Genomic DNA, 25492 nt, shown 5'->3' on the forward strand with positions numbered 1-25492 from the left:
GAGAAGAGAAAGCTGAGGCCCGGAGGAGTGAAGTCCCTTATCCCAGGTCCCTCTGCTCATCAGTTATTGTGGCATCAGTTATTATCATCAGTGGCAGAGCAGGACTTAGGACCGAGGTCACCTGGTTTGAAGGCCTGGGCTCTTCGTCTCCAACCATTCACACTTGCCTCTTCCCCATCTCTGCCCAAAGCTGCTACCCAAGCCAGACCATTTTAGCTGTTCTCTGTGTACTATTGAAGGGCACTCTGATGGGGCAAAAAGGAGATGCTGCATGTGCCCAATTCCTTCCCAATCCCACTGGCATGAAAGCTAGAGTCAGTGTCTAAAGTGGAGCATGGATCTCCTTAAGGTGAACGTTTCCCTAGGTTCCCCTACGGCAAAGAGTGAGCACTTCCTCTCTAGTGGGACCATGTAACTTCCTTCATTTGTGGGCTTTGGGCTCCCTGCAGGAAGGTGTTTTGGAGCTGAGCTTTCCAACTGAACTCAGAGCTACTAAACAACACGATAGATCTTCTGTCTGGGGTATGGTCTACAGGGAATATTCAGGCACAGGGTAGTTCAAGTGGAGGCTGGATTACTCCTTTGTCAGAGTTCCTGCAGAGGAGCTTCTTGACCAGGTAGGAAGTGGAACCTTCTAATTCCAATCTGGATTCACTAATATCTCTAAATCAAACCCAACTTGCCTCTCTTGCTTGGATCATGTTCTCTTCTCTTGTTGGGGCATGAGCCTTAAAGTGGCCCTGCAGGAAGACTGTTTGTCCTGTCCTGCCTGCTGACATCCATAGGGCCAAGAGTATAACAATGATAATAATAATGATAACAATAATAATAACAACAACAATAACATTTATATAGTACCTACTATAATGCCAGGCACTGTGCTAGGTGCTTTACAATTATTAACTTATTTGATCCTCACAACAACACTGGGAGGTAGGTGCTATTGTTATCTGCATTTTAAGGTTGGAAAAACAGGCAGACAGAGGTTAAGTGACTAGTCCAGGGTTGCACAGGAAGGAAATGTCTGGGGCAGCATTTGAACTCAGGTTTTCCTGACTCCAGGCCTGGTGCTCTATGCACCATAGCAGCCCCCTGTTTTGGACTAACACAGGGCTCTGAGCACAGCAGGAACTCAGAATTGGTGAGAAGCTTGTCCCTATTAGGAGCCTGGGTTCTCCACCCTCCAAAGCTCTTGTGGCCCACTCATGCCCAGCCTCCTCAGCAAAGATGCTCCCTGGGTGACAGCCAAGGGAAACATTACCTTTCAGCATTTTCACAGCCACCGTTTTGCAGGTTGAAGATTTGTCAATGCCAAAGGCGGACGCCTCCACCACCTTCCCAAAGGCACCGTGACCCAGGGTCTTCCCTTCAGGGGTAAGAGGGGAGAATGAGCAGCAGGAAGCAGGGAAGCAATAAAAGAGCTGCAACCATTCCCACGACATAATAGCAGCCCCATCCTTGCAGCCCAGACACCGAGCAGATTGAGACACTATCTGAGCAGGTCGGGGGACAGAGAGAGTCATTTAAAGCTTCCCCCTGAGGCTTTAAATGGCAGGAGTGAATCTCAAGGAGAATTTAGAGACCTCTACAACAGAGACCGTAGAGGGTATCTGGCCCAATCTCCCCACTTTACAGAAGAAGAAAGCAAGGCCAAGAGAATTGAGGGAACTTGCCCAAGTTCACACAGTTAGGAAGTAATGGAAGCAGCATTTGAACTCAGGTCTTCTCATTCTAAAGCCAGTTTCCTTCCACTGAAATCCTTCATTCCCATTTTACAAAAAAACAAAAAACAAAAAACTGAGGCTCAGAGACGTAAACAAGCATACCTAAAGTCACAGAGCAAGTCAGTGGAAGAGGCGGGACTTTACCCTGGGCAATTTCCTCTCCATACCCTACAGATGATGGCATGTCTACAGAATAAGGCTGGCCCCCAGTGCTCAAAGACTCTTAAGAGATGAGAAAGAGGCACACCACCTACCCCACCCACCCATCATCAAGAGGATGCATTTCTGATCTGAGCCTCAGTTTCCTTAGCTGTAAAATGAGGACAGTAATTAATACTCATACTCCTTCCCTCACAAGGAAGATGAATGGCAGGTCTTTGGTAAATGGGAAAGGCTCTTGACCAAGGATATATGGCAGAGACTCATTTCTGCTCAAGTGCGCCACCAGATACTTGGAAAGACAAAATGATGGATTCATCTTCCTTCACTACTATAAGGCTGACTTTTCTCTGGACTTCCTTAGCAACTCTGGAGGGGGCTGGGAGGGCAAGAGAAGAAGATGCGCAGCTTACCCAACCGTAAGCGATCTCTGGGAAATTCCCATTTGCTGCTATCGTAAGGCAGTTGGTCACATTGCTGGTCAAGAGGCACCTCTTCGGGGTCCATGATGATGGAGAGATATCCTGTTTTGATGTCAGGGGCGTTGGGCTGCAAGGGGACAAAGAAAACCAGGTCTTAGTAGGTTTTCCTGTTCCCACTGCCCCATGTGGCACTCCAGTTTCTTAGTCTGCCTTCAGTAGTGGCTTGGCAGGCTGAAACCAAATGGTGTCTTAGCATGGTGGGAAGAACATTGGAAATCTGGGTTCTAGCCTTGGCTCCACTGTCCATTCGCTTTGTGACCTTGGGAAAGTCATTTCTTTTCTCTAGGTCTCAATTGCCTCATTTGTAAAGCAAAAGGGAAAGAACTAGGAAAGGTTCCTTACAGCTCTGACAGTTTATGTTCTTAAAGTCTTCAAAAGTCTTATCCAACTCTGATATTCTGTGTTCTAAGAGGCCTCCCAGCTTGGACATTTTGTGTTTGAAGGTACCGCCTACCTCTGACATTCTATGTGCTGCTGTTTTGACATCCTGTGTTCTAGGACCCTCTCAGCTTGGGTATTCTGTATTGTAAGGTCCTTCCTCGCTCTGACATTCTGTATTTTAAGAGCCTTCCCAGCTTAGGTGTTCTGTATTCTAAGATCCTTCCTAGCTCTGACATTCTGCATTCTAGGAGCCCTCTAGCTCTGACATTCTGTGTTCTAAGAGCCCTCTAGTTCTGGCATTCTGTGTTCTAAGAGCCCTCCCAGCTTTGACATTCTGTGTTCTAAGAGCCCTCCCAGCTTGGGTATTCTGTATTCTAAGATCTTTCCTAGCTCCAGCTAGTCTCTGTTCTAGTCAGCTCCAGAGGGTAGAATTAGAAGTGGTGGGCAGATGTTGCCACCTTCCTAACAGGTATCCTAGAGTGGAATGGACTGTCTCAAGAGGGAGGGAGTTTTCTGTCTTCAAGGAGAGGATAGACATTTTGATGGCGATGGTGGATGTCACTGGCATCATTGGTGATGTTGGAGAGGGCATTCTTGGCCAGGCAGGGCTTTGACTAGTCACTGTCTGCCTTCTGAGGCCCCTTACACTATGGAGAAACCAATGCTCTTTCCTCCCCAAAATGAAGCTCAGTAAATGAGATGACTGGCTGAGCTCTGACCCTTTTAATGGTTGGCTGTAATTCCTCTACCATGGGGTTCTTAGAACAGCAAAAGGGACTTAAGAACCGTTCTTGTCCTTGGGAGGGAACAAGAGTTAGGAGAAACATAATTTACCACTTGGTGAAAGACTTGAGCCATCCATCACACTCTTATGTTAGAGAGAAGAGTAGTAGCTAATAGTCATAAGAGTGAGTGTGCCTGTGATGCTTTACAAAGATAATGTCATCTGGTCCTCACAACAGCCCTGAGAGGCAGGAGGCAAAACAGGGTAAAGTGACTTGCCCAGGGTCACACTGCTAATGTCTGAGGCAGCACTTGAACCCAGGCCTTCTTGGATCCTGGGCCAGCTGTCTCTCACTCTCTCCCAGGCAGTGCCCTCCTCTATGTAGGGCAGACCCCTCTACCCTATCTTCTGCCAAAGACCTCTCAGAGGTCTCTGGCAACATTCAATGTGAAAAACGCCAGCTGTCCATGCTTAGGGGTCAAATGGCATCCAATTTTCAGCCCTAATCTTTTCCCCCTCCCTGCCAATACCTAAGGCCCTAAAGAGCGGCCAAGAAGCTAGTCCTCCTACATTGCCAGGGCCCAGAACTGTAAAATTTAGAGCTGGACAGAGTCTCAAAGTTCATCTAGTCCAGCCTCTCCACCCCACTCCATTTCCCCTCCCCCACTCTACAAAAGAGGAAACTGAGGCCCACGTGGCGGTGCCTCCATGCCCATCCAGTGCCTCCCTCATACCTTTCTGAGTTTTCGAATGACCAGGGTCAACAGGAGCCAAAAGAGGGTGGCCGCTAAGCCGGTACACACAAGGATGATGACCTCAACACTGGAGCGCTCCTCTGAACCTATCAAGAAGGCAGCAGGGACAGAACGAGTGGATAAAATACATGAGTTCAGGCTAGAGCAGATGGACCAAAGATGTGTGGCCTTATAAAGGCTACCATGCTGCTAGATGCCTACGAGCAAGCCCAGGCACCAAACTCTGGGCGTGTGAGTATGTGTGATGTGTGTGTATGGGTGGGTGGGAGTGCGTGTCAGTGTGTTGATATTTACTGAGTGTGGGCTTGTCTTTCTGAGACAGATGGCAGGAGCTTCAGGGAGGAACTCTCTTGTCTGTTCAGAGAGGCGAGGGGATTCAGAGCTGCAAGAGACCCTAGGGCTCATGAAGTGTAACTTCCTCATTTTACAGAGGAGAAAACAGAGATAGGCAGGGAAGGGACTTACCCAAGGACATGTGGCTAATTAGGGGAAGAGTCAGGACCAGAGCTGAGGTCAATTAATCAAACAATTAGCAGGCAAACAGTTATTAGGCACTTACCAAATGCCAAGCACAGACATAAATGAATTAGTTATCTCTTCCACACCATGGGGGTTAGGGGCATTGTGTCCCTACAACTTAGAAAAACCACACAAAAATTTTTGGCTCTCCCTTTATATCAGAAAAGAAGTCTGAATTCTTTCTTTTATGGGGTATCTATATTACACAATACTATACATACATTTTATGCATTTCTGAGTTTCTAAACTTTTTCTGTGTCGTCTGCTGGCCTTCATGTGCTGGCTGTCTACAGCATCTGCAAAACTCCCAAAAAATTCCCCAAAAATTCTCATGCCAAACTGCCAATATATCAAAACCATGACAGGGAGAATAGCGATGTGGAAGGGATAACTGTAGTCCCTGCCCTCAAGGAGCTTACATTCTATCAGCAGGGCCATCCTGTATAAGAGCTTGAGAAGACTGTAAGAGATCTTTCTACTTTCAGCTTCTGTGACAGAAGGTTATGGGAGAAAAAGCAGAAGAAAGAAGTGCTTGAGATGAATAAGAAGAAAGAAATTGTGTAGGTGATTTGGAAGGGGTTAGCCTTGCAAAGAAGGCTGGAGATTCAACTCGGGGAGGAGAGATTTGGGAGAAATTGAGGATATTTGAAGGAGAATAATGTTCAGGCCTAGATTCTGATTCTAGCTTCTGGGAGAGAAAGTTAAAGGAAGGCATCAAGGTGGACTAAGGAGGCGTAAGGGGGAGGAACCTGAAGAGAATGACAAAGTGAAGGATAAGAACAAGGTAGTTGGCAAGGAAAAGCGAGCAAGGAAAGGCAAGGAGGGTAAACTGGTGGGTAAAACAAATAGGTCAAGTAGAAAAGACTAATCCCAGGGACAGGGGAGATGGGCTGTGACTTCTGGAGAAAGGAAGTTGGGTGGGACTATCAAGTGACTATGAGGTGCTAAAGTAGTCTGCAAACTCTTAAAAAACAAGGCTAAAAATCTCAATTGATATGGAAAGCAGGATGAATTTTGCAGTGTGGTACAATGTTTGTCTTCCTGCATAGATGAGTGACTGTTATCTAGACCCCCAGGTGTAAACTTGTCTCCTTCCTATAAGAAAAAGCAAAGGGATGCAGGGGTAGGGAACTTGTGGCCTCAAGGCCACATGTGACCCTCTAGGTCCTTGAGTGCAGTCCTTTGACTGAATCTAAACTTCACAGAACATTTCCTCTTAATAAAAGGATTTGTTCTGTAAAACCTGGACTCAGTCAAAAGGCCACACTCAAGGACCTAGAAGACCATGTGTGGCCTCAAGGTCTCAGGTTCCTCACCCCTAGATTAGAGGGATGACCCTTGGCCCTTCAGGTTGTCAAGAACAATGAAGTGCTCCTAAAAATGGAAGCTAGCAGAAGGAAACTTGGTCATGAGGTCAGAGAGTGGAAAGATGTCACATGGAGGATGATGGGAGGGAGAAGACGAGGTGTATACTTGGGGCTCAGAAACAAATCTGAGGTCCTTTCTGAAGAGGAAGAGATTGTTGCTGTAAGAGAAAGCAGCTGTGTATCCTCCAAGGAATGGTATATGAGCCACAGAAGCTATCAGATGAGTGACCATTCAGTAAAGGTGATGGACAGTAGTGCTGGCATTCACTGCTTGGGGGAATTGAGGCAGATCTGCTCCTAATAATACAGAGAGGTCTGTTGTCTTTCCAGGGACCTTTATCCAAGATATAACAGAGAACCTCCCAAGAGTGAACCAAATGGATAAGTACTGTTCACTTCTGGTAATTCAGATGGGTACAAATGATCCTTCCAGAAGGAACTGAAAAATGCTGCCAAAGCTTACAAAATCTTGAGCAAGAAACTAGACCATGTGGACACAGCTTGTGTTTTCCTTGCTGCTTACCCATTGATGGCAAGGGTAAAGTAGAGTAAAATTGATTTGGGAAGGAAATAGTTTGCATTTCTAGACCACGGCTTAAGATACATGGAATGACAGGCAGGGATGAAGTGTCCTTAAAAAAGGCTGGTTAAAAATGTATTGGTCAAGTGTCTTGTAAATCTAACCGAAGGGACTTTAAACTAAAAAGCATAAGGAGGCAAGAAGACAGCCCATGGAGATCCAGCAAGGGGAGATACAATAGTTATAATGAAGGAAGGAGCATAGCAGTTAGGGCACCCAGATGTTCATAGGAGGCTGAATCCAAGAATGGCCTCCAATCTCAATCCCAAAGGCCCAAAGTTTAGGCAACGGGCAAGAGCAGGGGGGGGAACCTGTGGCCTCGGAGGCCACATATGGCCCTCTAGGTCCTCAAGTGTGGCCCTTTGACTGAATCTAGACTTCACAGAACAAATCCCCTCTAGGTCCTCAAGTGCAGCCCTTTGACTGACTCCAAATATTCACAGAACAAATCCCCTTAATAAAGAGATTTGTTCTGTAAAACTTGGACTCAAAGAGTTGCACCTGAGGACCTAGAAGGCCACATGGGCCTTGAAGCCTGCAGGTTTCCCACCCCTGGGCAAGAGTAACTTCAGATGCAAATGCAAGGAGGTATATTTGACTTCACAGGTGTCACTGCAACTTAGGGGAGGTGGAGTGTGGAGACTGTGACTAGAACATAGCTCTGCATAGGCTTAGCTTATTCAAAAGACACAGAATAGGTAAATGGTGGGGCATTACTGTATATTCGAAAAATATACTCATGGGAGGAAATCCAGGAACCAGGGATTGGAAAATGTGGTGGAGAACATTTGGGTGAAGATCAATGGAGCCAGAAACAAAACTGATTTTATCATGTGAGAATAATATAGACACCCCCCCTTCCCCCTAGAGATGAACTTCAAGAAGGATAAGGGTCAAGGTCAGTTTAGCACAAGTTGAGTTTGAGATGCCTATGGGACATCCAGTTGGAGAGTCCAAGAGGTAGTTGCTGAGGTGGGACTGGAGGTCTGAAGAGAGGTTAGGGCTGGATCTGTAAATTAAGAAATCATCTCTATAGAGATGATGACCGAACCCATGGGAGCCCTGTTTTGATGGATCACTAACTATGATAAAATGATAATGATGATGATAACATTTATAGAATTCCTATCATTCTTCTGGTAAGATGGAAGATCATGAGTCCTTACTATCTTCCCTGTGACTACACCCTCTAGTGCTCCAGGCATTGCCACCTGCCCTACCAATGAACCTTCAGAACTTCTTGGCTTTTCCATCCACCCAGCAGATGAACTCTCCTGGAAGTGTGAGACTGGGGACTATCTCCCTCTTCAATTTGCCAGTGTTTAGCAAATAGGAAGGGCCTACTTTTTTTTTTGCATTCATTCATTCAGTGATTTTGCATTCACTCATTCATTCTGTGATTCATCCAGTCAAATTCCCTTATTTTATTCCTAAATTACTACGCTCTTTTCATTATGCCACGCTGGACTAGAAGTCCAATTTCAAAAGCAGACAAAGGTAGGCATTCATGCATGCTTAACATCTGATGATCAGAATTCTAAGTGTGTCCATGTGAGGCTTTTAGGCCAGAGGTTCCAACTCACCTGCCACAGTAATAAGGGCTGAGGTGCTCACTTGTCCTATCTCATTGGTGGCTTTGCACTTGTAGGTGCCTTCATCATCCTTCTTAGCTCGTTCAATAACCAGGGTGTTGTTTTCCAAGGAGATGCCTGAAATGAGGATTGGCCCCTTAGTGATAGAATAGCCTGACTGGGCTCCCTGGATCCAGGAAGTCAACTCTTCTCAAGGGGCTCCATGTAAATGGAGATTCTGCTAACTGCAAAGGACATTCCCAGGACAATGAGGCCTTAGTGAGGTTTTCCTCTCTCCATTCCCAATCCCTTACCATCAGCCCTCTTACAGAGAGGCTTTCTTTCCTTCCTTCCTTCCTCTTTTTCTTTATCTCTCTCTCTTTCTCTTTCCTTCCTTCCTTCTCTCCTTCTTTCTTTCTTTCTTTCTTTCTTTCTTTCTTTCTCTCTCTCTCTCTCTCTCTCTCTCTCTCTCTCTCTCTCTCTCTTCTTTCTGTCTGTCTGTCTGTCTTCCCAATTTACCTTATCTGGCCCTGATCTCTGCAGCTTGGCTACAAAGGGAGTTTTGTGGCCATAACAGGGAAAAGGTCGGCAGCCACCTGAGAGGCTTGAGGACCTCACATGGGCTCTCATACATTCACTGTCCCCTTGGCACTCATCACGATAATTACACAACAGATACATGTATCAGATGACCTTCATGGGCCTTACATTTCCTCAACCACCTCTCAGAGTAGGTAGGGGAAGGATTCTTATTTTTACTCAACAGATAAGGAAATTTAAGTCTAGACCAGCTCAATCCCATGATCTCCCTGAGCCACCTAGTTCAACTCCCTCATTTTATAGAGTAGGAAACAGAGGCCCAGGGAGGGGAAGGGACTTATCCAAGGTAACACATAGAATCGTACACCTAGAACTAAAAAGAATCTCAGAGGTCATTTAATCCAATTCTTTCATTTTATAGAGGAGGAAACTGAGGCCCCAAAGAAGCTATAGAATTTACCCAAGGACACATAACACTTTATTCTATATCTCTCTAGGGCTCTAGGTGGCGCTGCAGTAGATAGAGTGCTGGGCCTAGAGTCAGGAAGACCTGGGTTTAAATCTGGCCTCAGAAACTCCCTAGTTGTGTGACCTGCAATGAGGTCATGTCACCCTGTTTGCCTCAGTTTCCTCATCTGTAAAATGATCTAGAGAAAGAAATAGCAAACTGATCCAGTATCTTTGCCAAGGAAACCCCAAATGGGGTTAAGAAGAGTCAGACATGACTGAAATATGACTGAACACCACGATCACCTCTCTATTGTACTTATCATGTAATATTCTACATGATTGTTATCCTTGCGTCTTAGCCTCCTGCTAGGCTTTCTCATTTACATTCCATTAAGACAGAGATCTGGTCTTACATGACCTTCTATGTCCCCTAGGGCCTGCATGCAATAGGTGCTTTAATAAATGCTTGCTGCCTGAGCATTTGCTATTCAAACATAGCCCTCTTGTTCTTACATGGGGCAAAACCAGGCCTCTGACATTTCCCTTATAGAGAGAGGCCTGAATGCTTTCCTCATCTCTTTCCCCAGCTGCTAGTCCTTGACTCCATTAAATATTCTCAGTATTTACTCCACATACATCTTGTACTGACTTACTTGTTTAAGGTAATAACTAGTATTTATATAATGTTTTAAGGTTTGTAAGGCATTTTACATATGTTATCTCATTTGATCCTCACAACAATACCAGGTGATGTGTGCTATTATTATTCCCATGTTACAGATGAAGAAATTGAGGCAAACAGACGGTAAGTGACTTGCCCAGAGTCACACAGACAGTAAATATCTGAGGCAGGATTTGAACTCAGGCCTTCCTGATTCCTGGCCTAGCACTCTAAAGGCTGTCTCTGTAGACAGGCAATGCCTCACACACAATAGGTACACAAGAAATGCTTGTTAACTGACTGACTGAATCAAGGACCCCTCAACCAGAGGATGTCCACTATGGAAAGGAGCCAATGGAATTACCCAGATGGTAATCCTGGCATTTATCTTGTGTGTACCTAGTTAGGTCTAAATTGTCATCCCCATTGGAATGCAAACTCCTTGAGGGCAGCACCGGTTTCTTTTTGGTCCCCATATTCCTAGGGCCTAGCCCAGTGTGGGGCAAACTCCAAGTGTTTAATAAATGCTTGGCGTGATTACAATAGAGCTTGGCTGCAATACCAAATTCTCCTTAAAAGGACCAACTCAGGTTGGGATTTGCTGGAAGTTTAGGTTTGTAGAGCTCAGAGCATACAATGTCCTTCCATTTAATGAGATAAGGATCACAGGACTGAGCACCAGAAAGGCACTTCGAGATTTCATGTGAAGCCCTCGTTCTGCAGCTAACTGGAGCCTAGACAGATTAACTGAGGTCCCACAGGCACTAAGTGTTAGAGGTAAGAGGCCAGGGTAAGGTGTGACCTGGAAATGCTCTAAAAAGAGCATTTGTAAAGTGAAGATTCTGGTACTTAGCCCCCAGCAAAACGAGCCCAGGACAGGAGTTTCACACTTGAGAACTCCCTAACAGAGGCTACGCAAACATGGCCTCCTTTGCATAATCTGCTGCCTTGGTGGGCCGCACCTGAGGCTGGCAGGATGGCATTCCCATTCTTCAGCCAGGTGATGCCAGGCGTCGGGGTCCCGCCCACTTTACACTGTAGCACAATTTTGCCACTGCTGTTCACATCCAGATCTGTGAGGTTCTCTATGACATAAGGGGGCAACTTTTTCTGCAAAGAGAAGGAACAAGCATGTGTTATTGTTATTGTTATATTATTATTGCTATTATTGGGGCAAGTGGGTGGCTCAAAGCGCTTGGAATCAGGAAGACCTGATTTCAAATTTGGCTTCAGACACCTACTAGTTGTGTGACCCCAGGCAAGTCACTTTAACCTCCATCTGCCTCAGTTTTCCCAACTGTAAAACAGATAATAATAGCACCTACCTCCCAGGGTTGTTGTAAGGATCAAATGAGATGATAATTTTTTTTTTTTGGCGAGGCAATTGGGATTAAGTGACTTGCCCAGGGTCACACAGCTAGTAAGTGGCAACTGTCTGGTCCTGACTCCAAGGCCAGTGCTCTATCTACTGCACCACCTAGCTGCCCCTGAGATGATAATTGTAAAGCGCTGAGCCCCAGTACCTGGCATGTACTGGGTGCTATATAAATCTTGGGCTATTTTAAATTATGATTATTAACAGTAATAATTAATAACAATAGCAACTAGCACATATATCGTTTTAAAGTTTGCAAAACACTGTATGAATATTATCTCCTTTTATTCTTGCATATTATCCCTATTTTACAGTTGAGGAAACTGAGGCAGACAGTGGTGAAGTGACTTACCCAGGGTCACACAGCTAGTGAGTGTAAGAGGCCACATTTTCAGGCCTTCTAAGCCCAGCTCTCTGTTACTGTGGTGCCTCCTAACTGCTGACATTAGAGATATCCTCCTATCCGCCCTCATCCTTAGACCCAGGCTGTCTTTGCCATTTGCTCTCATAGGCTTATTCAGGCAGAGGCTTGTGTAATCCACAGCTGGAAGGGACTTCAGAGGCTTCAGTTTAGTTCAACCCCCTCATTTGACAGAAGAAGAAACTGAGGCCCAGAGAGGGGCAGGGACTCCAGGGCCTTATGTAGAATCATAGGTCTAGAGCTGGGAGGGCTTCCGAGGCTGTCTAGTCCAATCCACTAACTTTAAAGATGAGGAAGTCAAGACCCAAAGGGATGTGGCAACTGCCCAGGGTTATAGAACTGACAAGTAACAGAATTGGAATCGAAACTCAGTTCCTGTGACTTGGCTATGAGTCCAATGACCAGGGCTCTATTACCTGGAGAGGGAAGTGGTGGTCTTTAATCAGTTTTAAATTAATAGCTGGACTCCAAATCATTTGCCAACATTTGGGTCTTCTGAGAAATCTACCCTCAGCCACTGTGGCTGGCAACTGACGACTATGTGTCTACTAATACTAGAGTAAAAGGGTAGGTAGCGTTGTTCAACAGTTGGTGTCTAAGCTTAAGAAAATAATAATAATAATAATTAATAATAATAATAGCTGGCATTTATATAACACCTTAAGGTTTACAAAACACTGTATATGTATACACACACATACATACATATATACATATATTTGAATCTTTACAATAACCCTGAGGTAGCTATTATTATTATTATTAAATTAGATTATTATATAAACTGTTATATTAATATAATATTAAATTACAATGGGAGTTTCTTGAGAGCAAGAACTTATAATTTTCTATTTGTGTCCCTAGAACTTTGCATGTAGTAAAAGCTTAATAAATTTATTTATTCATCATCTCCATTTTACAGATGAAGAAACTGAGTTTTGAAGAGGGGAAGTCACTGCTAAACTAGTAAGTGTGTGAGACAGGATTCAAACACAGGTCTTCCTGACCCCACATCCAGGGGGGTCCTTAAAGCTTATATAGTCCTCCCCCTACCCCACCAGCCCATTTTACAGATGAGGGCACTAAATTCCAAAAAGACTGTGAGTTGCCAAGATTAAAGAGCTAGTCACTGGCTGGGCCAGAACTCAAAGTCAGGTCCCGGGGCAGCTAGGTGGCGCAATGGATAGAGCACCAGCCCTGAAGTCAGGAGGACTTGAGTTCAAATCTGGCCTCAGATCAAACACTTGACACTTACTAGCTGTGTGACCTTGGGCAAGTCACTTAACCCCAATTGCCTTAAAAAATAACAAGAACAACAAAAAGCAAGCAAACAAAACAAACAAAAAAAACCAAAGCACAGTCAGGTCCCCTGATTCCTGATCCCAGGTTCTCCTTGGGGCAGGCTGCCAGGGGGCAGAGTTGCACTGGGCTCTTACCTCTGGTAAAGAGTCTAGCAGTCCTTTCCAGCACGGCCGTGGTATTCCTCTGGTACCAGGCCTTGCACTTGTACTGTCCTTCTTGCTGGCGGGACACGTTTCGAATTGTCAGAGTCAAGGAAATAGAGTATTTGTTCACTCGCTTCTCGGTGGATGAGGTAGGAACCTTTTCTCCAAATGGATTGAACCAAGCTAGGCTGTCGTAGACATATCTGGCTGCTCTGCAGGTGAGCTGTGTGTCGTGGCCCTCAATTGCCAAGACCTGAGGTCGGGTTTCCACATGCCCTGGTACATCTGGGAGGAAGTCAGAACATTACTGTTGGTGACCAGAACCTGTCCCTGAACAATAATCCCTCCACCGATGGTCCCAATTTGATGACCCCCACCAATGAAGGAGAACTCACTACCTCCCTAGGTAGCCCATTATAGTTTTTCTTGATATTAAGCCTTAATTGGCCTCCTCAGGCCTTCCACCCATTAATCTCACATCTGCCTTCAGGGGGCCGAGCAGAGGACATAGGAGCTCTCTTCCACATGACAATCCTTCAAAGGTTTGAAGATAGCTATCGTGTCTTTTCTTCCACAGGTGAAATGCCCCTAAGTTCCTTCAAGGAATCCTTACATGGCACCAACTAAAGGGCTTTAACATCCTGGTTATCCTGCCCTGGACCCTTCCTAAAATGTGGCCCCCACAGCTAATAGAAGAAATGATTTTCCCAAGGCGACACAGTGAGCTTGTGGAAGGGCATGGCGTACAACCCGGGTTTCCCAAATCCCAGTTTGGTCTCTTTATTGCCCTCCCTACACTGTCTCTTGTTTGCTTTTCCGTATTCTGGAGGTGAGGCCTGGTAAGGAAGGGCAGGTGGGACAGGTGTTCAGTGGAAGAGACCTTCAACTGGGCTTTCAGTGGCTGACTTTAGGTGGATACAGCTTGTGGCAAATACCCTGCTTGGCCAATGAATGGAATAAAGACAGTGGGTGGGTGCTGGTGACTGTTTAACAACCAACTCCATACACTTGTCAGTCGAATTTTCATTATTAACATTTCCCCCATTACTTTCTTAAGTCTAGACAATCACCAAAACCATCAGTGAAGCCCTAATGTGTGTTGATTTCTGAGGTATAAATGCTCACAGTGAAAATTTAACAATCAGCTGACAGGTCCTCCCTTCTACCTCTAACCCTTCAGATGCCATGAGCCCGAAGGTGATTGATCACCTGAAGCTTTGGGCATTAACTTTGATGAGTAAGGCTAGAGACTGCCAAAGGGGAAAGGGTGCTTTCTCAGGGAGCTCTGCCAAGCCATCACAGCTGGGCCAGGCTGTGAGGACATACACGAGTGCACACATAGTTGTGCTTGAGTCAAGAGTGGCTCCAAATGCCTTTGGGGAGGCATTAATTGGGGAGGGACAAACGGTGGGCTAATTTTGGGGGTTTTGTTCATTTGTTTTTAAATAGAGGTGAGGAGTCAGAATCAAAGATTTCTCCCTCAAATGATAGTAACCTCAAAGGCACTTATTAATTGATGCATCCATAGTAACCGCTACCTAGTATTTATACTGCACCCAAAAGTTTGCAAAGTACGTTACAAATATGATTGCATTTGGTCCTTACAACAACCACGGGAGGCAGGTGCTGCTATGATCCGTATTTAACAGATGAAGAAACTGAGGCAGGCAGTGGTGACATGACTTGCCCCAGGGTCACACAGCTAGGAAGAACTGGAGGCAGAATCTGAACTCAGGTCTTCCAGACTCCAGGTACTGCACTCAATTTAATTAAGCTGCTTACACGAGTGGAGTGAAGATGATGACGATGATGTAAACTAGGCAGCCAGCACCATTTCTTAGAGCTGCCTATAGACTCCCCCTCCTCCTCTCCAGGTTGGCTTGATTTTTCATTCTGCCAATATTTATCTCGATCGTGAACTATCGCATCCAGCAATGCAAGACCCAGCTGCTGTATTTGATCATTGGCATTGACAGGCTCCAGAATCGATGCTGGCTTTCTCTAATCGTCTCAACTCCCAAACAGTGCGGTTTTCAGTTAAGGATTCACATAGCCCACACTCAGATTGGCAGAGTTGATGGAACCAGCTGGGGTGTGTTGTATTGCCACAGCAGGGCCACTGGGCCTTGATACAGGAGCTGCCAATAATCTTGGTGAGAGTGCCAACCTTGCTCTCCCAAATACGGGGCCAGCTTCGATGTAAATAGAATCCATTAGCCCAAGCCTCAAAAAGCATCAGAGATGAAGAACTAGAGGAGGAGGTAAGCATACAGTGACTTTTAAAGCAAAGGTCAGCTAGAAAGTACCTTCTGTTCTATATGTGATGGTACTCCAGTACTACAAAGGCTGCCTAGTAAATCCCCGCCAGAGGCATATGGATAGCATGGAACATCTCATGAATTGGGAGATAAAAACCAGAGGCCCTGGGCAATTTTCTGTGCCATGCCCCTCCCTCATGCCATCTTCCCCAGAGAAGCTGGGACCCTGCCCAGAGCATTCATGAGGCCAATAACCACCACTGGGGAAGGGATGCACCCAGGTGCACAGCAAAGAGGGATTGTGAAAGGCAACTGAGGGCCTCTGGGTATGGAAGACTCCTGTTCACCTCCTCTAAGCTACAACTGACAAATCACTAGGCCGGCTGAGATGGCTCACAATAGCTTTGCCTCTATGAACTGGGGAAATCTTCCTTAAGGGCATGGGGCTTAACCCCTGTTTCATATCACTTGCCATAAAAAAGAAACATAATAGTAACTCAGACAAGGTCAGTGACAAAGCCAATATTAAGCACGTGCTTCTGATTACAGGTAAAGTGTGTGTGTGGGGGGGGTATGTAGTGGGGAGGGAAGGGGATGGTTGGAACAATGCAATACTCACTATGTATGTGTTCCTAAAAGATGCAGGCACAAAGGGAGCCCTTCAAAAGAAGTGGCTTTTGCCTGTCGATCAGAAACACATTCCATCTCCAGGGGTGTGGGTCACATGGCCTGTTTCTTCCCAAGCACAGGGCTCTGGGGATGGAAGAGTTGCCATGTTTATGCCCTTCTTTTCCACTCCAGGGTTTTTGTGATCCCAAGATACGAGGTAGGATCACAGGGTCTAGGGCTGGAAGGGACCTTGGAGGCCATTTAATCCAACCCCCTCATTTTACAGAGGGGGAAACTGAGGCCCAGGAAGGGGAAAAGACTCACCTTGGGTCACACAGACAGTAAACAGAGGCAGGATTTGAACCTGGTCCCTCCAAAGTCAGGGCTCTTTTTGCTACTCATTTTGATTTGAAAAGGAGGAGGGTGACAACTGCCCTGCCTTGCCCTGAATTAGGCAGAGAAGCCCCTACTCCCTGGACCCCATGGGCTGAAAGGGAACCTGAAAGGTCATAGAACCCACACTGGATGCAGTCTACCCAGATGGGCACATGCCCACCTCTGCTAAGCCCACCTGCTCATTCCCATGCTGGGACCCCAGAGTCACAAGCACAAGAAAGAGCCCTACCAACAGAGCCTACTTGGGCTGGGGCCGGGGCTTGGGCTCAGGGGCCACCTCAGGTCCTGAACTGTTAGCCACAGGCCCTCTATCTCACTGGTCTGCAGTGCAATTCCCCCATCCCAGGCCCAGCCCAAAGAAGCTGCCCTGGGTCTTCATCACTTGGGCTTCCTCTCCTCTGTTCCAAGACTAGGCCGTGCAGTCTTACCCGATGAGCAGTCAACAGAGGAAAGCAGAAAGGAAGGCTGACTCCATTTGTATTTACAAGGAAATAATTGGTTTTCATTTCCTGGGCTTTGCTTGGAGATTGCCTTAATTGAAAACTTCTGTCCCCTCCAGATTTCTGCCTCCGACCATGTCAGGACAGCCCTGTTAACTCTTGGCCAGACAGGGAGATGGGCTGAGATGACACAGACTCTATGTGCCCTGCAAACATGTCAAGAGTATGCAAAGAGATGGAAGCAACTTTTGTATAAATTGGATATCCATGAAGTGTCAAGGGATGGGGGGTGGGGGGAGAATGGGGCCACCTTCTCAGCCAACGCCTGGAAAGGAATTAGATGAAAACCAGTTTTCTTTCCTCTCTTCCCCCTTGCCCGTGGGCCTGTACTAAGAGGGTCCCTGCTGGCCATACTTCAGATGGAAGATCCGGGTTAAGTCTGATGGTAAGCACTGGGGAGCTGACAACAGGAAACCCATATGGACCATGTCACTCAGTCTTGGGGGGCCCCATCTGGAGATGAAGACAAGGGGAACGAATGAGGTAATGCCTTTTAGGCTTTCCACAGCAGACCTTGGTTAGCCCCGGGAAGAACAGGCAACCCCAGTGACTGGCTGGCAAGTGTAGGTCAGGCTAGACTCTGCCACCATGGAGAAATGCTGCAGAACCAGAATTCCTTTAGAATATGCTTCTTGACAACAGAGACCAACCAATTGTTCTTGTTCAGTTGTGTCTGACTCTTCAGGACCCCATTTGGGGTCATTTGTATCCCCACCCCCTGACACACAGTAGAAGCTAGGAATAGGCATAGGGATTGAATCGCGGTAGAGCTACCGAAGTGGTTTGCCATTTCCTTCACTGCATTTTCCAGATGAGGAAACTGAGGCAAACAGGGCTAAGTGACTTGCCCAGGGTCACACAGCTAGTGTCTGAGGCCGGTTTTGAACTCAGGCCTTCCTGACTCCAGGCCTGGCGCTCTATCTACTGCCCCACCTAGCTGTACCTATTTATATATTACATAAATGCATTTATATATCACATGTACCAGGCAGTGTGCTAAGCCCTTTACAAATATGACCTTATTTGATCCTCATAATAACCTTGAGGGGTAGGTGCATATTGTGCCTATTATAACAGGTACTATATGCTATTATTCCCCATTTTACAGTTGAAGAAACTGAGGCAGAGAGCAGTTAAATGATTTGCTCAGAGTCATATAGCTAGGAGGTGTCTGAGGCTGGATTTGAACTCAGGTTTTCCTGACTCCGGGTGCCATGCTCTGTGCTACCATCTGCCTCGATGATGGGTTGGGAGTCAGAGGCCCTGCGTTTGAGTCCCAGCTATGTCCCTTTCCCTCCCTGGGCCTCAGTTTCCTCCTCTGTCAAATAGGGGTTGGACCCCATGGCCTCTGAGGTCTCTTCCAAGTCTATATCTAGGATCTCGTATTAGGGAAGTGCCTTCCCCTCCCAGGGCTTCAGTTTTCCTCCCCCATAAAATGGACAGGTGGGACTAGTTGCTTCCAGGTCTTGTCACCTTAATGGGCCTCTGTTTCTAGACAGGCCTGAGCACTCTTCCCTTCAGCCTCGGCCTCAGACTCGGCAGTGTGGGTCAGTAGGTAGAGGAGGGTAAGAGGTAGGGGCAGGAGGCACATGTGCCCCAGGAGCAACCGTGGTCTTTATAAACTTTGCTGGAGGATTCAGCAGCCCCTTGGAGATCCTCTCGGCCTTCCCTCCAAAACCCCCCACCCATACCCTGTTCTCTCTGAGCCTTGTCTCCCTCTGCAGGGCCACGGAGGACCAGCCTTGGCCTAGGCTCACAGCCACTTGGCTCCAAGCATGTGATGAGATGCTGGGAGGAGCAGGAAAAGGTGGTCACTGGCCCCCAAGAAAAGATCCAGCATTGGATGAAGGTAGAACGTGACTGTGAGGCTCTTCTAAAAAGCTCAACTCCATAGCCTCTGAGGACCGAGCTGGAACAGACCTTCAGTTTCCTCATCTGTCAAATGGGAATAAGAATCCCTCTCCTGCTTGCCTCGAGAGATGACTGGGAAGATCAAGTGACCTAAGGCATATAAAGGGCATTGTATACTGGGCCACAAGCTCGGGTTCCTGATAGGCCCCAAGGGGACTGTGAATACTGGGATACCGAAACTCCATCCTTGTCCACCTCTCTGGAGTGCCTCCTCTGACCTTGGATAAGTCGGTCAACTTGTTGGGCCTCAGTTTCCTCAAGTGTGAAATGAAGTGCCTCTAACTCTCAAGATCTGGGCCTAGTCCCAGATGGAGCAACTGCAGCCCATTTCCATCTGGATCCTAACGACCATAGCTAGGGGCAGGGGCAGCAGGCAGCTGGGGGGCAGCACTCTAGGGGCTGGGCCCAGGGCCAGGGGGTGGGATTGTACAACCACGGAGGCTTTCCTAATACTCCTCCTGGAAAAACATCTTTTCTAGGCCATAAAATATCACTCAACAGGGCCTGTGATGATTCATTTTGTGATAAGCCAAGTCACACATATCTAGTCCCAGGGAATAATGTCTCCTTCTCAGGCATACCCAGAAGAAGGAACGTGAGCTTTAGCGGGAATTAGAGGCTTTTCAGATTTAGGGCCTGGAGGGATTTCAGGGGGTCAACGAATCCAACATTCTCAGTTTCCACATAAAGCAAGTGAGGCCCAGAGGAGAGAAGCAATGTATTTTCAGACCTTCATAAAGTGACAGAGCAGGACTTGAACCCAAATTTTCTTGATCAAAACCTGCCCCTATTTTCTATGTTCCTTTTAGAACGGCAGCCAACAAGACATGGTACAGGGGCCTCAGAGTTGGGAGACTTCTCAATGCTTCCCAGTAGACCAGGCGCTGCTCTACATTGAAGGAAGGAGACCCCACACTGGGAATTCCTGACTATATTGGAATCTCAGGTGCAGGTGGTCCTTGTTCCTACTCTCCCCCCTCCAAAAAAAAGAAGAATCCAAAATGAGCACAAATCTTTCTGTGAATCATAGCTTAAGTTCTCCATGTTCTTCTGTACTTGGCCTTTTTCTGTTTTCTGTTTTCTTTTCAAACTGCTCATGACAGACCAGTGGATCACTCAATGTGCAATAACACTGACCATGTAGTTGTGGCAGACCATGTGATCACTAGATACATCAGGATGTGAGCTTTTCAAGGACAAGGCCAATTTTCTCTTTGTGTCCCCATCCTCTGACACACAGTAGAGGCTAGAAATAGGCATAGGGATCGAATCTGTGATTTCATTGATAGAAGGAACTCCTAGATGAGAGTACTCCTTCAGGGACAGCTAGGTGGTGTAGTGGATAGAGCACTGGCCCTGTAGTCCTGAGTTCAAATCTGGTCTTGGACACTTCCGCTGTGCGACCATGGGCAAGTAACTTAACCTCGATTGCCTTAAAAAAAAAAGAGCACTCCTACCAATTCAGGGCAGCACCTTCTCTTCAACTTGGTGTCTTAGAGACCTGCCCAGAGCACTAAGAGGTTCAGTGACCTGCCCAGGGTCACCCAGCCAGGAAGAGTCAGGGCTTCTGGCTCTCAGGCCAGCTCTCCATCCATTCTGCATTCTCACTGAGTGACATGATCCAGGTAGCATGGAAAAGAGCACTGGATTTTGACACAGAGGACCTGGGTTCAAGTTTTAACTTTGTCACTTACTTACTGAAGGTCATGAAATAAATTACTGTGGCATAGAGTAAGTACTTAAGTAATGCTGTTGAGTGTAAGTGAATTGAATGTGATCCCACTGAATGATGCCATGGAATCATCGAATGCCATTTGTCAATGCACAGCTACCTGCTGAGGCAAGATGGATTGAACTTGCTCACTGGCCTGTACAAAAGGAATTAAGACTCCCAAAACTGCAGCTCTCTCCTGAGCTCTGGCCCCATGTTCCCATCTGCCTGCTAGACATCTCCCCCCGGATGGCCCAGCAGCATCTCAACGTCAGTCTGGCCCAACGTTCCTCCGAGGCCCAGCCACTTGTCACCGTTTTCCCATGTTTGGTATGTTAGTGTGACCTTCAGCTCTCCCCTCTTCCTCATTTCTCCCAGCCAATCAGTTACCACGTCCAGTCAATCCCACCCTCACAACATCTCTCAAATCTGTCCCTTCTCTTTTGTCCCTCTTTATTCCCTAGGCCTCAATTTTCTTATCTGCAAGAGGCCTAGATGGCCTCTGAGGGCCACATCTTGGATCCCATGCTCCTCTCTGACCCCTCCTTTCTTCTTCTGGAGGTGTTCATATTTGTAGCTCTTGCCTCCCAGGCTTGTGTTGAAGATGGCGCTTTTTATATGGTAGAGCCAACGGGGCTTCCCATAACACTTCCTCGGACCTGCAACCTCAGAGTATTCTTGTCTCCCCTCATGGCTAACCCTGATGCTAGACCCCTGAAGCTCACCTGCCACTCGGAGGCCCCTCCCGTGGCCCTGTGACCTCTGTGGGCGGTGGATGGATCCCTGCTGGTGGGGCATCTCCTTCCCTGGAAGGACTTAGCAAGAGTCACTGGCAGGCTTGGGAGTTTCGCTGTTCACTCTTTCTTCAGCATCATTTATAAAAATGTTAAGTAAGACCAGTCCCCTCCTAATCCCTGCAGGATCCCACTATTTACACTTCTCAATGGAGAGAAGGATCTGTTTATCCCTTCCCTGTGTCTCTTTCTTCAGGCCAGTTCTCTGTCCGTAACAAAACATTCCTTCAATCCCCTGGTGAATCCACTTTTTAAAATAGCTTTTGGTACAGAACCTTAACAAAGGCTTCTTGGCACACTCCTGCCCTCTCAAATAAACTGTTATCTACCAGTTCTTCCTTATCTCTGCACTTACTTACTCTTGACTAATTCTGATAGATTAGTCAGGCATGATTTCTTCGGTAATTGATTAGATGTGAGAGGCATATTCCTCTCCTCCTGGAAAATGGAACTCTCTGTTCTAGGAAATGGTCATTGAGTCCTAGCCAACAACCCTAAAACACCCTGGCCTCCTCCAGGTGGCCAAGCTCAAAGTTCCCGAGGCCCCACAATTATCACCTGGCCTTGCCTGGGCCCTTTGCCAGGCTACTTTGTCACTTCAATCTCACCATCCCAAGCAGCTTACCCCCAGTATGGCAACCTTATTATTTAAGCATTGAATTCCTACACACTTCCTTTTCTACTCTCTAGAAATGTTTTATAGTCCAAGAGAGGATTGATCAGAGCATCACAGAATATTGAAGCTAATGACCAGAACACAGAATGGCAGAATTGGGAGGCATTTTAGGACAGGGAATGTCAGACCTGGAAGAACATCATAGAATGCGACCCTAAAAGATGTACACCGGAACAGAGAACATCAGAGCTTGAAGGGACCTTAGAATAGGTACCTACTGGGGCAGCTAGGTGGTGCAGTAGATAGAACATCCGCCCTGGAGTCAGGAGGACCTGAGTTCAAATCCAGTCTCAGACCAGACACTTGATACTTACTAGCTGTGTGACCCTGGGCAAGTCACTTAACCGCAATTGCCTAAAAAAAAAAAAAACACGTACCTACCTTACCTACCTCCCAGGGTCATCATAAGGAGAAAATCTGATAACCTGTGTTAAAAGCTTTGTTTACACTTTGAGGACCCAGCCATATAGTTCTTAAGAACCAATCCTTCCAAAGGTACTTATAGCTGATCATGGCTTACTGGGCCACATTTCTATTTTAACTAGGGGCTCCTGGGGATAAAATGCCTTTAATCTAAGAGCTCCATAAGAGGCAAAGAATTTTATAATTATAATATATTTAGAAGGACACAAGTCTGAGACTAGGATCTGCTCTCATGTTTCACCTTGTTGTGTGACCTTGAACAAGTCACCACCTCATTAGGCCAATAAAATGTCCTCTGGGGTCCTTCCCTTCCAACTTGGAAATCTGTACCCTCTGTCATTCTCTCTGTGGTACAATTTCAGCTGATGCAATGCAATCCCACTGCAGAGGCGGCAGCCCATTCTCCTCTGCCTGGCACACACCCCAAGTCCCATTTTTTATTTACCTGAGACGTAGACCTTCATAACTCTCTCGTCCCTGCCAACCTTGTTGTAAGCAGTGCAGAAGTAAACACCAGAGCTCGTGCTAGAAGTGATGGTGAGCATACTCAGGGTCTGAGGAGGAAGGGGAGAAAAAGCAAGCTGCAGTTAGGACCATGGCTTTGACCACAGGCTATGGGAATGACATACAGTCTCTCGGGATGGGACTGGGTGTCAATAATGGTCTTGATGGTGATGAGGGGAATCCAACAATGAATGAGACATGATGCCTGCCCTCAAGAAGCTTACAGTTCAGTAGACGTGAGACCCTCACATAGTGCTCTGAATTGTAGCTACTTATCTTGAGTTCAGATAAGAGATCATTTTCAGCAGGGCATTCAAGGAGGTGAATAATTCCCATAATTCCATAAAAGTTTGTTATCTGAGCTAGCTGTCAGTCAATCAGTCATCGGTCAAGCATCTATTAAACACCTACTAAGTACCAAGTACTCAGAAGCCCAGTTTAGGACTGCCTACCTTTTCCTGTGATGGCCAAACTTTTTTGATCATTTACTTCATTAGTAAAATGTTTTTGAATACATGCCTCCAGCTTATATATATTTACTTATTTATAAATCATATGTATACTACTATTTTAACCATCATGGACATACTAAAATCACATAAATAATAAAACATTTTAAAGGTCAAGATAAAGATGAAATACCATTGGGTCCCAGAGGCAATGGGTAAACCATTTTGGTGATTTTGGAGGATGGACTGGAGTGGGAAGAGACTTGAGGCAGGCAGACCCCCTCCCCCAGCAGGCTATTCCAATAGTCCAGTGTGAGGTGATGAGAGCCTGCACCAGAGTGGGGACAGTGTCAGGGGAGAGAAAGGAACATATTGGAAAGATGTCAAAAAGGTGAAATCAATAGGCCTTAGCAAAAGATCAGATGTAGAGGTGGTGTGCATGTGGAATCCAGGATGACATGGCAGTTGTGAACTTGGGGGCCTGGAAAGACAGTGAAGGCCTCAACAGAAATGGAGAGCTTTGGATGATCATGGCCCACATGGCCTGTTTAACCTACGAGACTCACTTGGTCCCACTCAAAATGAAAAAGGGCTAAGGTAGCATTCTTACTCACTGCTGACTGCTCCGGAGAGCCTAGTTGAGGGGCCCCTGCTACAGCCATGAAGCCATCTTGGGGAGTAGGCAGTGAAGACAAGGGGTGGGGTCCTGTGACTTCAAATTCAGGACTTTTCCTCTTGGGTCTCACTTTCTTCTTTTGTTAAATGAGGGAATTAAATGAGGTGTTCTCTTTACTCCCTTTAGCTCTAACATTCAGTATTCTTTATTCTAAGGCCTTGGGGCAGCTAGGTGGCACAGTGGATAGAGCATTGGCCTTGGATTCAGGAGGACCTGAGTTCAAATCCGGCCTCAGACACATAACACTTACTAGCTGTGTGACCCTGGGCAAGTCACTTAACCCCACTGCCTAACATAATAATAATAATAATAATAATAATAATAATAATAATAATAATAATAATAATAATAATAATAATGATGATGATGATGATGATGATGATAATAATAATAATAATAATAATATTCTAAGGCCTCTTCCAGTTCTAACATCTTCTATGCTAAGTTCTAGGGCCCCATCCAGCACCGTCATCCTGGATCCTATGTTCTAAGGTCCCATCTAGTGCTACTGTCCTGATCCTACGTTCTAGGGCCCTCTTCTAGTTCTAACATCCAGATAACAGCAGATACACCACAAACTGGCCTAGGCAAACAGTATCCCAGAATGCTTCAAAACAACTGACAGATACAATTGTTGAGTGGCACATTCATGCCATCAGAACTCCTGAAAAACGTCTGGAGAACAAGCGGGTTAGATACTGCCTAAAGAAGGGCCCACTGGGCCAGATTTTCCAAAGAAGGAATAAGGTGAGTTCTTCGAACTGAGTTGCTGAGCTGGCAACACACCAGACTGTTTTATTAAAAGGGATGGTCTGTGAGCATCTTGAAAGGGGAGCTGTGATTACTAAGCTCCGACACGAACAGGTCATGCTAGACCAACTTCATTTCCTAGACTGGCGGCTCCAGGGGATAACACAGCATACCTGGACTTAAGCAAAGCATTTGACAGAGGCGCTCCTGCTCTCCTTATGAACAGGGGAGAGACAGAGACAGAGAGAGAGAGAGAGACAGACACAGAAAGAGAGAGAGGAGAGAGAGAGAGAGAGAGAGAGAGAGAGAGAGAGAGAGAGAGAGAGTGAGCGAGCCATGTGGTAGGTAATGCCACAGTTTGGGTCCGTTCATTCAGCCAGTTTAGAATCTACCTAAAAGTAATACACACACACACACACACACACACACATCTATAGATACCTATACATCTATCTCTATATACACCTAAAAGTAATACATACAGTATATATAATAGCACATTATATATTAATATATTACATTATATATTAATAGCATACTCTATATTATCAATTATTTGGATGAAGGCATAGACGGCATGCTAATCACATTTGCAGAACACACAAAAATTGAGAAGGATCACTAGTAACACACTGAATGATAAAATTTGGATCCAAAATCATTCTCATAGGCAAATCTAAT

The 25492-nt window shown here is 46.2% G+C and overlaps 1 protein-coding gene across 1 annotated transcript in view; it reads right to left on the reverse strand.

The window, feature by feature from the left end:
- LOC110203184 (vascular endothelial growth factor receptor kdr-like) overlaps positions 1-25492 on the reverse strand; it is a 220866-nt gene that overhangs the window by 45842 nt on the left and 149532 nt on the right. Inside the window, 7 exon segments of the mRNA XM_078147996.1 lie at positions 1262-1366; positions 2297-2432; positions 4205-4311; positions 8275-8400; positions 10876-11023; positions 13135-13439; positions 22878-22986. Coding sequence (XP_078004122.1) covers positions 1262-1366; positions 2297-2432; positions 4205-4311; positions 8275-8400; positions 10876-11023; positions 13135-13439; positions 22878-22986 — 1036 coding nt within the window.

Source organism: Phascolarctos cinereus, unplaced genomic scaffold (genome assembly GCF_003287225.1).
Source record: "Phascolarctos cinereus isolate Bilbo 61053 unplaced genomic scaffold, phaCin_HiC Scaffold_8;HRSCAF=390, whole genome shotgun sequence".
In the NCBI taxonomy this organism is placed as follows: Eukaryota; Metazoa; Chordata; class Mammalia; order Diprotodontia; family Phascolarctidae; genus Phascolarctos; species Phascolarctos cinereus.